The 14,254-nt window shown below is 38.4% G+C and overlaps 1 protein-coding gene across 2 annotated transcripts in view; it reads right to left on the bottom strand.

Moving 5' to 3' along the window:
- LOC106078928 (uncharacterized) overlaps nucleotides 1–14,254 on the bottom strand; it is a 50,192-nt gene that overhangs the window by 1,795 nt on the left and 34,143 nt on the right. Inside the window, exons 17-22 of one of the 2 annotated variants that reach the window (XM_056017498.1) lie at nucleotides 13,178–13,312; nucleotides 8,971–9,066; nucleotides 6,460–6,594; nucleotides 5,325–5,420; nucleotides 4,329–4,401; nucleotides 1,343–1,525 (exon numbers count right to left, since the gene is read on the bottom strand). In XM_056017498.1, coding sequence (XP_055873473.1) covers nucleotides 1,345–1,525; nucleotides 4,329–4,401; nucleotides 5,325–5,420; nucleotides 6,460–6,594; nucleotides 8,971–9,066; nucleotides 13,178–13,312 — 716 coding nt within the window. In that variant the 3' untranslated portion in view covers nucleotides 1,343–1,344. The remainder of the gene's footprint in view (nucleotides 1–1,342; nucleotides 1,526–4,328; nucleotides 4,402–5,324; nucleotides 5,421–6,459; nucleotides 6,595–8,970; nucleotides 9,067–13,177; nucleotides 13,313–14,254) is intronic. The other variant, XM_056017497.1, reaches the window with a different exon arrangement.

Genomic DNA, 14,254 nt, shown 5'->3' with positions numbered 1-14,254 from the left:
AATACGAGGAAAGCGCAAACAGGGGCGTCCTCGTATAACAGGGCGACACACTTTCATGGAAGACCTCAGAGTAAGGGACACCAGGTGGCAAGAGGCTTCACACCGTGATAATAGAGACAGTTTGCCGCTCAATGCGCTGAACGTCGCTTTAGGATCAGTCTAGTAACCCCTGAATACTTGCGAATCCTGCAACAGCGCCTGATGATTACAGATGCCCAACCTGTGACCTCTTTAGTCACATGTTAAGTTGCTAAGGGAAACGATGGTCTCTAGAAACGTAAAATGCCACAGAGAGGCACAACCACAAACGAGGAAAACCAGAAAAAGGATATCGACAGAGATAGAGATTGAGCCTAATGATACATTTGTAACCGCTGCCAAAAAAAAACGTAAGCTTAGCCTGTAAGGCCTTATCACGAGAATCTCATAGCTGGAAAATACATTTCTGCAAGGAACAGTACCAGTGAAAAGAGGAGAGGCAGACTGTATAAGCTAGGGGAAGACAGCATCAAAGGAACGGACGTGTTAGTCAATACAAGAGACTCTAATCCTGTAAGAGGAATGAGAGAAACGGTCGAGAGATCATGTCTGGTACCCGAATGTTCAGACAGATGTGAAGGTGAAAAGACAGAGAGGAATGGAGAGAGACCGCCGATTGAATGAACTGACCAATATTTGTTGCCCTAAAGATCTTACAGACAAAGGAACAAGTGAGCTTGTGAAAATGACTATTTTAAATAGAAATCAAATGCTGATTTGGGATTTAGGTAGGCCTATATTGTAGCGATTACCATGAGAGACGGAGAGCGATTGGAGGAGAGGGTATCTGGAAAAGGTCACAAGGTATAAGCCTCATACGTCACATGGTATATGCCTCACACTTCGCAAAGTATATGCCTCACAAGTCACAAAGCATAAGCCTCACAAGTCACAAGGTATATGCCTCATACGTTCCAAAGTATATGCCTCACAAGTCAAAAAGCATAAGCCTCACACGTCACATGGTATATGCCTCACAAGTCGCAAAGTATATGCCTCACAAGTCACAAAGCATATACCTCACACATCACATGGTATATGCCTCATACGTCCCAAAGTATATGCCACACAAGTCACAAAGTATATGCCTTCAAAAGTCACAAAGTATAAGCCTCACACGTCACAAGGTATAAGCCTCACACTCCACAAAGCATATACCTCACACGTTCTTACTTGCAGCTTCGAATACTTTTTTCGGGTATTTTGTCCATGGTCAACAATTTACGGCGTCTGTCTGCCTGTCAGTCATACGTCTATCGACACTAACCTATTCATCTCTATTATTATTATACAAGAATATTGCCTTTAATATATTGTCGTGCCTGAATGTGACTGGGGTTGCACAGTTTCACTTGCGGACTTGACCTCTGCTTCCTCTACGACCCCTTTCTCCTCGGGGTGAATCTCATTCACGGAATTCTCTTCTATCTCCTCCACAATGAGCACTGGTTTGGTCTCTACTAAAGACATCTTGCCCCCAAACGATCTGACCAAACAAGAAGCAAAAATATTTTTAAAAAAATACTTTAGCAAAAAAAAAAAAAAAAAAAAAAAAAAAAAAAAGACAAAGCTTATATAAAAAAAAGAACTGTACTTTTTTTTTTTTTTTTTTTTTTTGCAGCCATACATCTCAATACTGTAAGATTTATTTCCCTTTTCAGAGATCAAAGTTAATTATTTATTACCACTTATTGATTAATTGATTGTTGTTTTTTTTAAACTGATTTATGTTTTGTAAAGGACAATGAATAATTGTGCAAAGTTTCAAGGGGGAGAAACAACGTGTACAGAATTGTACTGGACAGACAGACAGACAAAGTGAGTTGGAAACATAACATCAATTTTAACTAGAAAGCAGTAGGGCGTAGCAAATGACCATAAACTGTTGTTTTTTTTTAAATTCCTTTTCTTAGCTCGCAATTTCTTTTAATTTCAAAAAGAAAACGTGGAAGGTGGCAGTGTTCTCTGAGGGACATAGGACTGGTCAGTTGGCTAAGACACAAGGGCTTTTCTTCTGCCAGCGCTGTTCTCTTTTCCTCAGCGATTTGTGCGCCAGTTTTCACAGCGCGACGCCATAATGCTTTCTCATGTGCTTCTGTCTCCCAGGTGGCAGGATCACTGCTGAAAGTTTTCAGAGAAGCCTTTGAGGGTGTCCCTAAAGTGTTTTCTTTGTCCGCCTTACGAGCGCTTTCCTTCCCTTAATTGGCATTGGCCCTACAGGAGTCGTTTAGGGATGCGGCGGTCTTCCATTCTGCAGACGTGTCTTGCCCATCGCAACTGGGACTGCATCAGGATTGTGTGGGTGCTTTGCAGACCCGCTCTTCGAAGGACTTCAGTATCTGGTAATTTTTCTTGCCATTTAACATTCAGTATTTTTCATACAGGCGCGGTGGTAAAGCGCTTGGCTACCGCACCGAGGTCCGGGGTTCGAATCCTGGTGAAGACTGGGATTTTTAATTTCGGGATCTTCGGGCGCCTCTGAGTTCACCCAGCTCTAATGGGTACCTGACATTAGTTGGGGAAAAGTAAAGGCGGTTGGTCGTTGTGCTGGCTACATGACACCCTCGTTATCCGTAGGCCACAGAATCAGATGACCTTTACATCATCTGCCTATAGATCACAAGGTCTGAAAGGGGAACTTTACTATTTTTCTTAGACAGGTTATGTAGAAGCTGAATTAGTCCCTTTTATATTAGGCTGCCGTCGCAGGCTTAGTAAACACAAACTTGAAATAGAAACAATAAATAACTCTACAATCTTCCATGTTTATAGACTCTAAGCTAGAAGAGTGGTTACCGCGTTGGCTTGAGAAGCATGAGAAGGCTTTAGCTCAATTTTTACAAATTAATTTTTATTAATGCTTTTTTATTGTTAGTCTAAATGTATTACATATTTAATTATATGACACAAAAACTCTTTTTGTTCCCCTGGCAATGAAATCATTATATAGAAACTATCTTATATAAACTTTTCGCATGTAAATTATGAGTGAGTCTGGTGCAGGGCCGGCCTTAGGCCACAATTGCCCAAAATTTTTAAGGCCGCTCTGGTCGGGTATGATTTATATTTTGGCTTTCTATAGTTATATTGTTTTGTTCGGTGTAATGCACAAATTGGAAGACAGATTTATTTAAGAATAATAATAATAATAATAATTTTTTTTTTAAATATTATTATTATTATTATTATTAGTAGTAGTAGTAGTAGTAGTAGTAGTAGTAGTATTTTTATTTTATTATTATTAGTTATTTTTATTAAAATGTGCGTGCTGGGACAACCCTCGATGAGAACAAAAGAATTGAGGTGGCCTTAATCAAGAGGGATAAAAAGAAAGCTGCCCTGAATCAGAGGCATACACATATATGAATTATGGCAAAGTCTACGCTCTACAATGGGCTTGATTAGCCACACCAGATTCTGCCCCGTCTCAAGATTAAACCAAAACCAGTGACTCATTTGGGCGCATCCATTGCTTTTCGAGACAAAATGAGCCATATATTTTTTATTTTTATTAAACTAATTGATACAAGTACGCTTACATAAGCTTAGTTTTTTTTAAAAGTATTTTGTATGTTTTTCACGTTGGCTTTGACTACGCATTTCCACGCACAGCTGCATTGCAAGTACAGCCGCATGTTTGACCTTGTATAACGTCTATGTAATTTCTGTTCTCTTTGATTCAATGTATGAAAGAATCTTGAGTCGGTCTATGGCATCATGGGAATGAAAAGGCAGATAAGCTATCAAAGGCAAGTTAATCTATGGAACAACCAGATAGACCTGTTAACTACCTCACCCTAAGGTCAATGTTAGTCAACAATCACAAAGAGGAGTGGCTCAACCAATGGGCATCAGGAAACACAGGCAGAGCCATGTACAGAGAAATGATTACGCCTAACAAACTGGACAGTATTAACTTCCTCCCCCGCAAAGAACAATCTACAATTTTCCAACTAAGAACAGGACACACACCACTATTAAATTACCATCTGAGCAAAATAAACTCCACACAACTCCCCCTTTTCAGACACTGCACCCATTCCCTTTGAAACCGTAAACCATATCCTCTTTGAGTGCCCCTCCCTAATCCACCTTTGGCAGACCCTACTTCCTACTACAGCCCAACATAACCAACACCCTGTACGGCAGTGCTGAACAACCGAAGAAAACAGCACACTTTTTTTCCTTGGCACAGTCCGCAAAAGAGCTTGCAGCTCAGCAACAATAAAGCTGGCTAGAAGAAGAAGAAGAAGAGTCGGCCATTACAATGTGTGATTAAAGGGACTAACCTGTACAGTAGAGCCACAAACACGGGGGCTATTGCCATGACCAAAACCAATACGTAGAGCAGTGTATCTGATTCTGAAATACGTATAATGTTACTTATGTGACTGCATTACCAAATGTGTGAAATATAAATGAATAAAATGCTTGAACTATTTAAGATATATACAAATTGAATAAAGCGGTGACATGATTGATGTCAGCTGCATTTACATAAAATTTATCTTAGCTGCATTGACATAACCTACACTAGATGCATTTGCATAATTTATGTTTGCTGCACTTGCATAATTTATTTTAGCTGCATTTGCATAATTTATGTTTGCTGCACTTGCATAATTTATGTTAGCTGCATTTGCATAATTTATGTATGCTGCATTTGCATAATTTATGTTTGCTGCACTTGCATAATTTATGTATGCTGCATTTGCATAATTTATGTTTGCTGCACTTGCATAATTTATGTTTGCTGCACTTGCATAATTTATGTTAGCTGCATTTGCATAATTTATGTTTGCTGCACTTGCATAATTTATGTATGCTGCATTTGCATAATTTATGTTTGCTGCACTTGCATAATTTATGTTTGCTGCACTTGCATAATTTATGTTAGCTGCATTTGCATAATTTATGTATGCTTCATTTGCATAATTTATGTTTGCTGCACTTGCATAATTTATGTTTGCTGCATTTGCATAATTTATGTTAGCTGCATTTGCATAATTTATGTTAGCTGCATTTGCATAGTTTATGTTAGCTGCATTTGCATAATTTATGTATGCTGCATTTGCATAATTTATGTTAGCTGCATTTGCATAACTTATGTTTCCTGCATTTAATTGATTTTGTCACTTTCAAAATATAGCTGCGTATATTTAAAAAAAAACAACAGAAAACAGATTGCTTTATTTTCCTGATCTAAATTCATATTTTATCTTTATATCTGAATGAAAACATAAAAAGAGGGAGGGGGGGTAATCAGTCAATCTTTGGGGGGTTACCTGGACATATTCCTTCCACTCTCTCCACACAGTCCGCCCCACACTTTTCAAAACAGGACTGGCTGCAGTCGGCGCCGAACTCCCCCGCCTCACAAGCTGAAAGACAAGTTTACAGTTGCTTCAGTTGTTGTTTCTGGGGCCGACTTTTCGTATCATATTGTTTTCATGGAAGTGTCACGTAAACGGCTAACAAGACGAAGTGTGAATTATAGTATACGTACTCATTTTATAACTTACAGTTGGGGGGGGTAGATTATGTGAAACTCCGGCGGAGGCCGCCTCTGAGTTTGCGTGATAACACAAACTCTCTTTGTAATCTTGTTTTAATCATGTTGGTTCTCGTTGTGATATCGAAAAAGAATACATGTTCATGCGCCCAGATGAGTCTCTAGTTTTGGTTTCATCCGAAGACGGGGGAGAATCTAGTAAAGTTTCCCTTTTCAAACATGGTGGTCTATTGGGCAGATGATGTAAAGGTCACCTGTTTCTGTGGCCTACAGTTAACGAGGATGTCATGTGGTCAGCACAAAGACCAACCACCTGTTTTCCCCCAACGTGTGTCAGGTACCCATGATGTTGGGTGGACTCAGGGGTGTCCAGAAAATGCCGAAGCTCAAAACCGCGACTTGAGCATGATGGGCTATTGAAAGAATTGTTCGTGTTGCCTTAGGCGCTCAATAAATCAACTAAGTAAATTCTGGATCCCTTATAAGGATTTGAAGAAAAGTCCTCTCATGTTTTTTGCCACTCAGCCATATACATCCCATAGAAGATTGATCAAATGAGCCACACATCTCAATATAGATAACTCAAACTTAGCTTCACATATCATAAAAGATAACTCAAATTTAGCTACACATCCCATAGAAGATTGCTCAAACTGAGCCACACGCTACATGGAAGATAAACTTAGCCACACATCCCCTAGAAGATAACTCAAACTTAGCCACACATCCCCTAGAAGATAACTCAAACTTAGCCACACATCCCCTAGAAGATAACTCAAACTTAGCCACACATCCCCTAGAAGATAACTCAAACTTAGCCACACATCCCCTAGAAGATTATTCAAACTTAGTCACAGGTATCATAGAAGCTAACTCACACTCCGCCAGACATGTCAAAGAGTACTCACGTATGTTGCAAGAGTGATTGCCATTCTTGAATCCCGGTTTACAGTTGAAACACACACCGTTCGTCTTGGAGCAGTCAGTGACACAGTTGACGCACGAATCTTTGCAATCTATCCCCCACCTCTTAGAAGAACACTCTGAAATCGAATACAAAGATTGAATGATGCCTTGATTCACAAAAAGCCCAAATACAAGAAAAAGACACAAGATAAGACACGACCCAAAACAAGACAGAAGACGAAGCACAAAACCAAGACACTAGACAAGACTGTAGACAAGATACAATGTAAGACATACAAAATAAGAACATAAAACAAGACTCACGAGAAACGAGACAAGACAGGACACAACAATAAACACGATAAGGGTTGATCCACTCTTAAATACAAGTAGATATATATAAATAATAATAATAATAATATCTTTTATATAACGCTACTTTCTTTCTTATAGCATGCTCAGAGCGCTTTGGCCCAATGATAATCTTTTCTCTTTCCTGAACTAGTGGTGAGTCTCTCTGGCAGAAGATTTCCGTAATACGTTTAAGGTGTTCAGTAAACACAATTCAGCTTGAGTCGGAATTTGATCTCAAATCCCATTGATAGCCTGACAGTTTAAGCCACTCAGCCGCACAACCAATAACTTTTTCAACTACACAACATTATCATTAACAGTTATTATTTAATCCTTTTCCAATTAACCCAGACACAATTTAAAAAAAAAACGCCCAGTACTGAATAGGCGCTGAAAGCGTCTTTGCCCTGACAGATCCTCACTGGAACCAAGATAGAAAGTCCCAGAAATCTGCAGCAACGGAAGTTAGTTTAACTTTTGGCTTTTTCTTCTTCTTCTTCTTCGTTCTCATTGTTATGTTGGAGTGTTCAGATGACTAGACCAATACATGAGATGAACTGCGCAGTGGTTTCCAAATCAGGGAGCTCTCCATATAGTTTCCTTTCTATTGGGGTGATTTGGGTCCAATGTCTTATACGGGCCTCTTGGTATAGAGAGCAGTTTTGGAGGATGTGGTCTGCATTCTCTGGTGATACTACACATGGGCAGATTTCACTGGTTCCAATTTTGAGCTTCCGGTACATGCGTTGTCGCATTCTGTTGTGTCCGGTCCTGAGTCGAAAGATTAGACGTTGGTCTTGTCGGGATAGCTTATAGTAAGCGTCATCTTTCTTGTGATTTGGATGGGAGCTCGTCCATTTCTCATTTATTTTTGGCTTTTGATTACCTCTAACGCTTTTTTTAGTAAAAAAAAATGAATCAGTAATGTACCTGAAACAATGTATTTATGTACGCATTTCATTATGTGACAATTACATACTAGTCAAGACACACAACAAGAAATAAGAAAAACTAGTCGACCCACGGCGTAGCATACGCAGCTATTTTGCAGGGCCGGTCCTAGGCCACTGCAACCTATGCGACCGCAGTGGGCCCCGCACTTTCATATGACCTGCGCTAATTGTAGGTGTAAATTATTAAATTAAACCATTTTATAACTTATAACAGATTTTCAGTGGCCTCCAGATTTGCCAGGAGGTATTAGAAATCTCCTGAAATGGCTAAATATACGAAAAAGTCCTGGAAATCTCCGGAAATTATTCAAATCTTTTTGAAAACTCAATTAAATCTCCTGAAATATAGAGACAAAAATTGTCATTTTGGGGTGTCATTCAATGTGCAAAACGCCAGTCCTACGGGCAATAAAAAAAAAACGGCATTATGCAATACCAGTAATTGTGGAATCTGGTGAAAGAAGCTTCATGCGCCTCAAACTAATGAAGAATTATTAGAGGTCAACAAATCCTTTAGATAGATTGAAACATTTGATAATTCTTGCTATTGAGCGTGATCTATGTAGGAAATAGAATTTTTATGATATACTATATGACTTGGCTACACGCAAGGCTCGTAAAGTAATTATGTACGTAGTAAAGAATGAATAAAATACGAATTTATTTTCAATTATTATCCGTATCCCTAACCAAACTTGGCCCCGCGAAATTCGTTTCGCAATGGTTAAGTCTGGCCCTGCTATCTAGTGCAGGTGAATAGAGAGTAGATTACTTGTTCTCTCCCCCCCCCCTTTTTTTTTCGCCCCTAAAATTACGTGGAGGTAACTCTAGTTCGACTTGCAGAAATAAAAGAGTGATCTTTCCCTTAACTTCTTGGTGTCGAAACTGTTGAGCCATGAATAGAATTATAGATAGATAGATAGATAGATAGATAGATAGATAGATAGATAGATGGATAGATAGATAGATAGATAGAGATAGATAGATAGATAGATAGATAGATAGATAGATAGATAGGTAGATAGATAGATAGGTAGATAGATAGATAGATAAATAGATAGATAGATAGATAGATAGATAGATAGATAGATAGATAGATAGATAGATAGATAGATAGATAGATAGATAGACTGATAGATAGATAGATAGATATAGATAGATAGATAATAAGACAAGTCCAGTCAGAGCTCAAGACACAAGACATACCGTTACACTGTCCGTTATGCTTGTGGAGGCAATCTTTTTTACATTTTTTCCCACAATCCCCCTTGCAGCCCTCACCAAAGGTAAACGCTGGACATGCTGAGGGAGAGAACAAAAAATGATACGTTTCAGCCTGTATTATAGTGGAATGACAACAACTGTATGCAACTAGTATTGGGCATCTATAAGACAAATGTATTAGTACTGTTACGGTCCTGTCTCCTAATCAGGCCTTCTGTAAACACTGCTTAACACAACACATCAACACATCAAGAACTTGACATCAAGGCTCCAAATTATCTGGTACTTTAATAATGGTCAAATAAAACAGACAATAAGACACAATTGGCAACACAATCAACTACTGCCACGTTAGACCTTATATCACTGTACTAAACTCATAACGCTACTGTCTCTTCCTGGACTCGTACGTTTCACTGGAGGACTGCACCAGGACCGACTTCATGGCTGACCAACAGTTCCGGTATCCGCTCTTGAACTGCCGCTTTCTTACACACTGTGTCTCTGGTCTGCGCAGGCCTATGATCAGATTACCACAACACTGGCGCATCGCGAATAGGGTTATAACGTTTGAACCTGTATTATAGTGCCGGGGTCGGCAACCTGCGGCTCGCGAGCCACATGCGGCTCTTTGGGTGTGAAGCTGCGGCTCTTTAGTTCCATATGCAAATATTATTTATTTTATCGAAACATTTTTTAAATAGTTCTGAATCGTTTAACGAGGATTAGGCACCGATTCTATCTCTCAGCCACTTGTACTCGCTTTTTTCTACACCCCTCCCCCATTACACGCGTCGTCAATATTGTCAGTCCGTCAGAAGTTCTCGAATGACGCCATCGTCGGATGTTTCTATGTAGGTTTCAATTCGCTTTCGACGCAAGATGAATTGGCGTCTTCACCACGTGCTTTGACTCTGACGTAAGTTTTAAGTAAATGAGTTAGAAGTGATTATCTTCTCAAACTTAGAAGCAATCTACAATTAATGCTAATCTGTCAAGCTTTGCGGCACCACTAGAAATTGGACAAAAAGGCAAACCATTTAAAGATGGGGAAAATGTCAAAGACTGCTTTCTACGTGCATCTGAAGATAATACTTTTTCGTGATTTCAAAAACAAACCAGAAATCTTTTAAAAAATCAAAGATTTTCCATTATCTGCTAAAACAGTACAAGATAGAATATTTTAAATGTCTTCAAATGTAGCATATTTACAGGTGGAAGATATTTAACTTTCTTTTGTCCTATCATGCTACAAAAAGACACGGTACAGGTTGCCCATTTTGTTAGCTATAAGTCTTCCCAAGGTCCAAAAGAAGAACTTCAAGGATTTCTACCGCTCTCGTGACAAACTAGAGAAGATATAGCGCATGCCGTACAAAAAAAAACATTGAAAACAATAAGATCGATTTAAATAAAATCATTTAAATAGCAACTGATAGAGCCAGAAGTATGACATGAGAAAATAAAAGGGCAACAACGATTCGTCGGAGCAAAATAAACCATGACATTCTTACGTTTCATTGTATGGTACATCGAGAAGCGCTTTGTGTCCAAAACGATTCAAACGAAAAAAAGTTGAGGCCATGAATTTGGTCATCAAGATTGTTAACATCATCTTATCAAAAGCACTCTACCATCTTCAGTTTAAAGAAATCTTAAAAGAAATGGATACTCAGTATTCCGAGCTCCTTCTTTTCAATAAAGTGCGATAGATTACCAAAGGTAATGTGTTGAGACGTTTTGCTTTGTGCTTTAAAGGAAATACATACATTCCTAAATGATAAAGGCATTAATCTCACTGTATTAGAAAACGACAAATACTTGCAAACATTTTATTTTTGGTTGATATAACAGAGAAATTAAATGAGCTGAATCTAAAACTGCAAGGAGAGGGAAACCCATCCCATGGTAGAAGAATTGGTTTGTTTTGAAGAAAAATTAATTCTTTTTGCACAAGGTATTCAGAGCGGTAAGTTACTTCATTTTCAATGTCTAAAGCAGTATCACAATAAAATCAGAGCTACTTTTGACACGAATTACTTGAGCACAGTTTTAAAAAAATCAAAGATAAATTTCTTGATAGATTTGAGCAGTTCAAAACCAACAAAACCATTCTAGCATTCCTAGTAAATCATCTCAACACAAATAGTAACACAATCCGCATTTATCCATTTGAAATTGATACTGGATCTCTAAAAATGCAATTTGTCGATTTATAAAGTAAAGTTTTATGGGGTGGAAAATTGACAGAGTTGAAAAGCAAATTGCAAGAGTTGGAGGTCCAGAAATGCACGTAACGCACCAACAGTGGACATCTTTCTAAGGAATGCCGCGAGTTGATTCGGTGCATGGAATAATCTTCCAGATTGCTACATTTGGAGAGCTGACTGTCTTCGGATCGACATATTCGTGCGAGAAAGCGTTTTTTTTTTTCATGAATATATTTAAAAGTAAAGTAAGAAGCCAACTAACAATTGAAAATTTAGAGTCGTGTTTGAAACTAAAAACAACAAATTATGAGCCAAATGTATCCAAACTTTCTAATACCATGCGAAGCAAACGCTCCCATTGAATTTGTTTGCTCAATTGTTTGTTATTAAAGTTCAACTTAGTGTTTAAGAGAATGTGTAACTGCTTTAGTTGTTCCGAAATAAAAAAATAATTATCTAATAATACCATACATACATATATATATATATATATATATATATATATATATATATATATATATATATATATTATTTAATTTGTTGTGATAAGATTCTTTTGTTTTCTTTAAAAAAAAATTGTGCGAGTACTATTTATTGTTGCAAGAAAAATTTTGTGGCTCTTTAAAACTTTAAAAATTTTGTAAATTGTAATTTTTGGCTCTTTCGACTCAAAAGGTTGCCGACCCCTGTTATAGTGGAATGACAACTGTATGCAACTAGTATTGGGCATCTATAAGACAAATGTCTGTATTAGTACTCTGTCAGGGGAAAGGACGAGGGACCACGAACGGGGTCAGATTGAAGCAAGTGAAAGCGCCGGGTGTTATGGAATATGTGTGTGTCTCTATGACGACGGTGGGAAGAGGTTAGCGATTGGTTGTGAATGATGCAACACATACATTGTCGTCACTTGGTCTTAGTTAGGGGGGACGACTCCAGAACGTGGGATTGAAAGGTTGCGCTATTTTAGTCAGTTAGACTTTGATGGAAAATATTATTACTTGTTGTACTCATAATGATAATAAAAATAAGAATAAGAAGAATATACAGATAATCGTTGAATATCAGATACCAGAAAAAAAGAATACATTTGAGTTTGTACATTTACAAGTTGGCAATTACTATCTATATCAAATACTGTAAAGAGATAAAGGCTGAGCTGTTTCGGTCAAGTTGTAAGACATGACTCGCTGTCCAAAGTTATTATTCAAGGTACAATGAAGGGAGCACGAAGAAAGGGTCGTCCAAAGTAAAACTAGCCTGATAACATCAAAGAATTGACCTATCCAGTGGCGTAGCAAGGTACCTATGGGCCCGGGTTCAAGAATAAAATATGTTCTTGCATTTCCCCCCCCCCCCAACCGACATAAGACAAAATTAGTAAGTGACAAAATAATCGAATATTGTGTATATTTACCAAAAAAAACATTCCAATTCAAGTAGTTTTAAATCGGCTTTTCATAAGTACAAAGTATCAGAGCTCATGTGGGCCAGAATTGGTCACGAGCCATGAAACGCAACGAAACCCCCACCTGCCATGGTTATTATGTTGCAGTCTGTGGGCCCATAATGGTCTCGTGGGCCAGGTTTCATTGAGCCCGTTTCGCGCCATGGATGCTACGCCACTGGACCTATCCTTTAGTCTGTTGGGGCACTACAAAGATCTCTTGACCGTCTTTCTCCATGCCTGTCTCTCGTTTAAATGGCAGGCTCGTTCGTTCTTTTATCGCTTTCTCTGTCTGCATCTTCTTTTTTTCCTGGTACTGTTCCCTGAAGGAAGGTCTTTGCAAGGTCTAAGGTTCTTGTGACATCGCCATAGAATTTTAGTGTGCGTTTTTTTTATTTTACAGATCAAAGAGTTATCTGCGCTTTTGTCAGGTTTATTTTTTTCGTGATATTTTGAGCAGTCATAACATAATAGACGCTTCCACAAAAGACGTCAAAACAGATCAACGTCACATGACAGTTCACGTGTTTACCGTCTTTGCACCCCATCCTTGGGTTGGTCCATCCGGGGAGACAGTGTACGCAGGAGCCATTCTTCTTGTCGCACGGTGACTCACAGTTAGGGCACTTGCTGTCACAGTTTAAGCCATACGTATAGTCAGGGCAGTCTGATATAAACAAAAACACACTTGATTAAAAACAAATTCATTAAATTTAGAAGTAAATATAATGTAGGCGCAGTGGTTGAGTGGTAAAGCATATGGCTTTCGAAACAAGGAATCCAGGGTTCGAATCCATGTGATGCCTGATGTTGTTGTTTTTTTAATGTAGGGATCTTGAGTGCACCTCTGAGTCCACCCTGTTTAAATGGCTACCTGACATTAGTTGGAGAAAAGTAAAGGGGTTGGTCGTTGTGCTGGCCACATGACATCCTCGTTAACTGGGAGCCACAGACACAGATGACCTTCACGTCATCTGCCCTTTAGATAGCAAGGTCTAAAAGTGGGAGCTTTAAATCTTTTTTTTATGTATAAATGCATGTTTACAAAACAAATTTAAAGTGTTTTACATACTTATTTTAAAAGAAAAATAGATTTTAAGCCCCTTCATGTATGTATTAATTTATATTATTATATACGAGGTTTTAATGAATTCGGGGCTTGCCATATATGGCATTGGAACAAACCTCCGTGCTTCAGGGTTTCCTCGCGATAATACTATAGACGTTCACATTACACTTTACATACAATCAGGTACACTGATCGCCCCATGCCTCTACCTCTTCTAGAGGAGAGTACAGCCGGCCTTGATAGATAAATAGCTCTTGCTTTCACTATTTATTTTCCACGTTCTGAGAGTATTTCGCTCATTTGTATTTCGCTCATTTGTATTTCGCTCATTTGTATTTCGCTCATCTGTATTTCGCTCATCTGTATTTCGCTCATCTGTATTTTGCTCATTTGTATTTCGCTCATTTGTATTTCGCTCATTTGTATTTCGCTCATTTGTATTTCGCTCATTTGTATTTCGCTCATCTGTATTTCGCTCATTTGTATTTCGCTCATTTGTATTTCGTTCATTTGTATTTCGCTCATCTGTATTTCGTTCAT

Source organism: Biomphalaria glabrata, chromosome 18, assembly GCF_947242115.1.
Source record: "Biomphalaria glabrata chromosome 18, xgBioGlab47.1, whole genome shotgun sequence".
Taxonomy (NCBI): domain Eukaryota; kingdom Metazoa; phylum Mollusca; class Gastropoda; family Planorbidae; genus Biomphalaria; species Biomphalaria glabrata.
The sequence above is the reverse complement of the archived record's forward strand: the minus strand, read 5'-3'. Positions and strand labels throughout refer to the sequence as shown.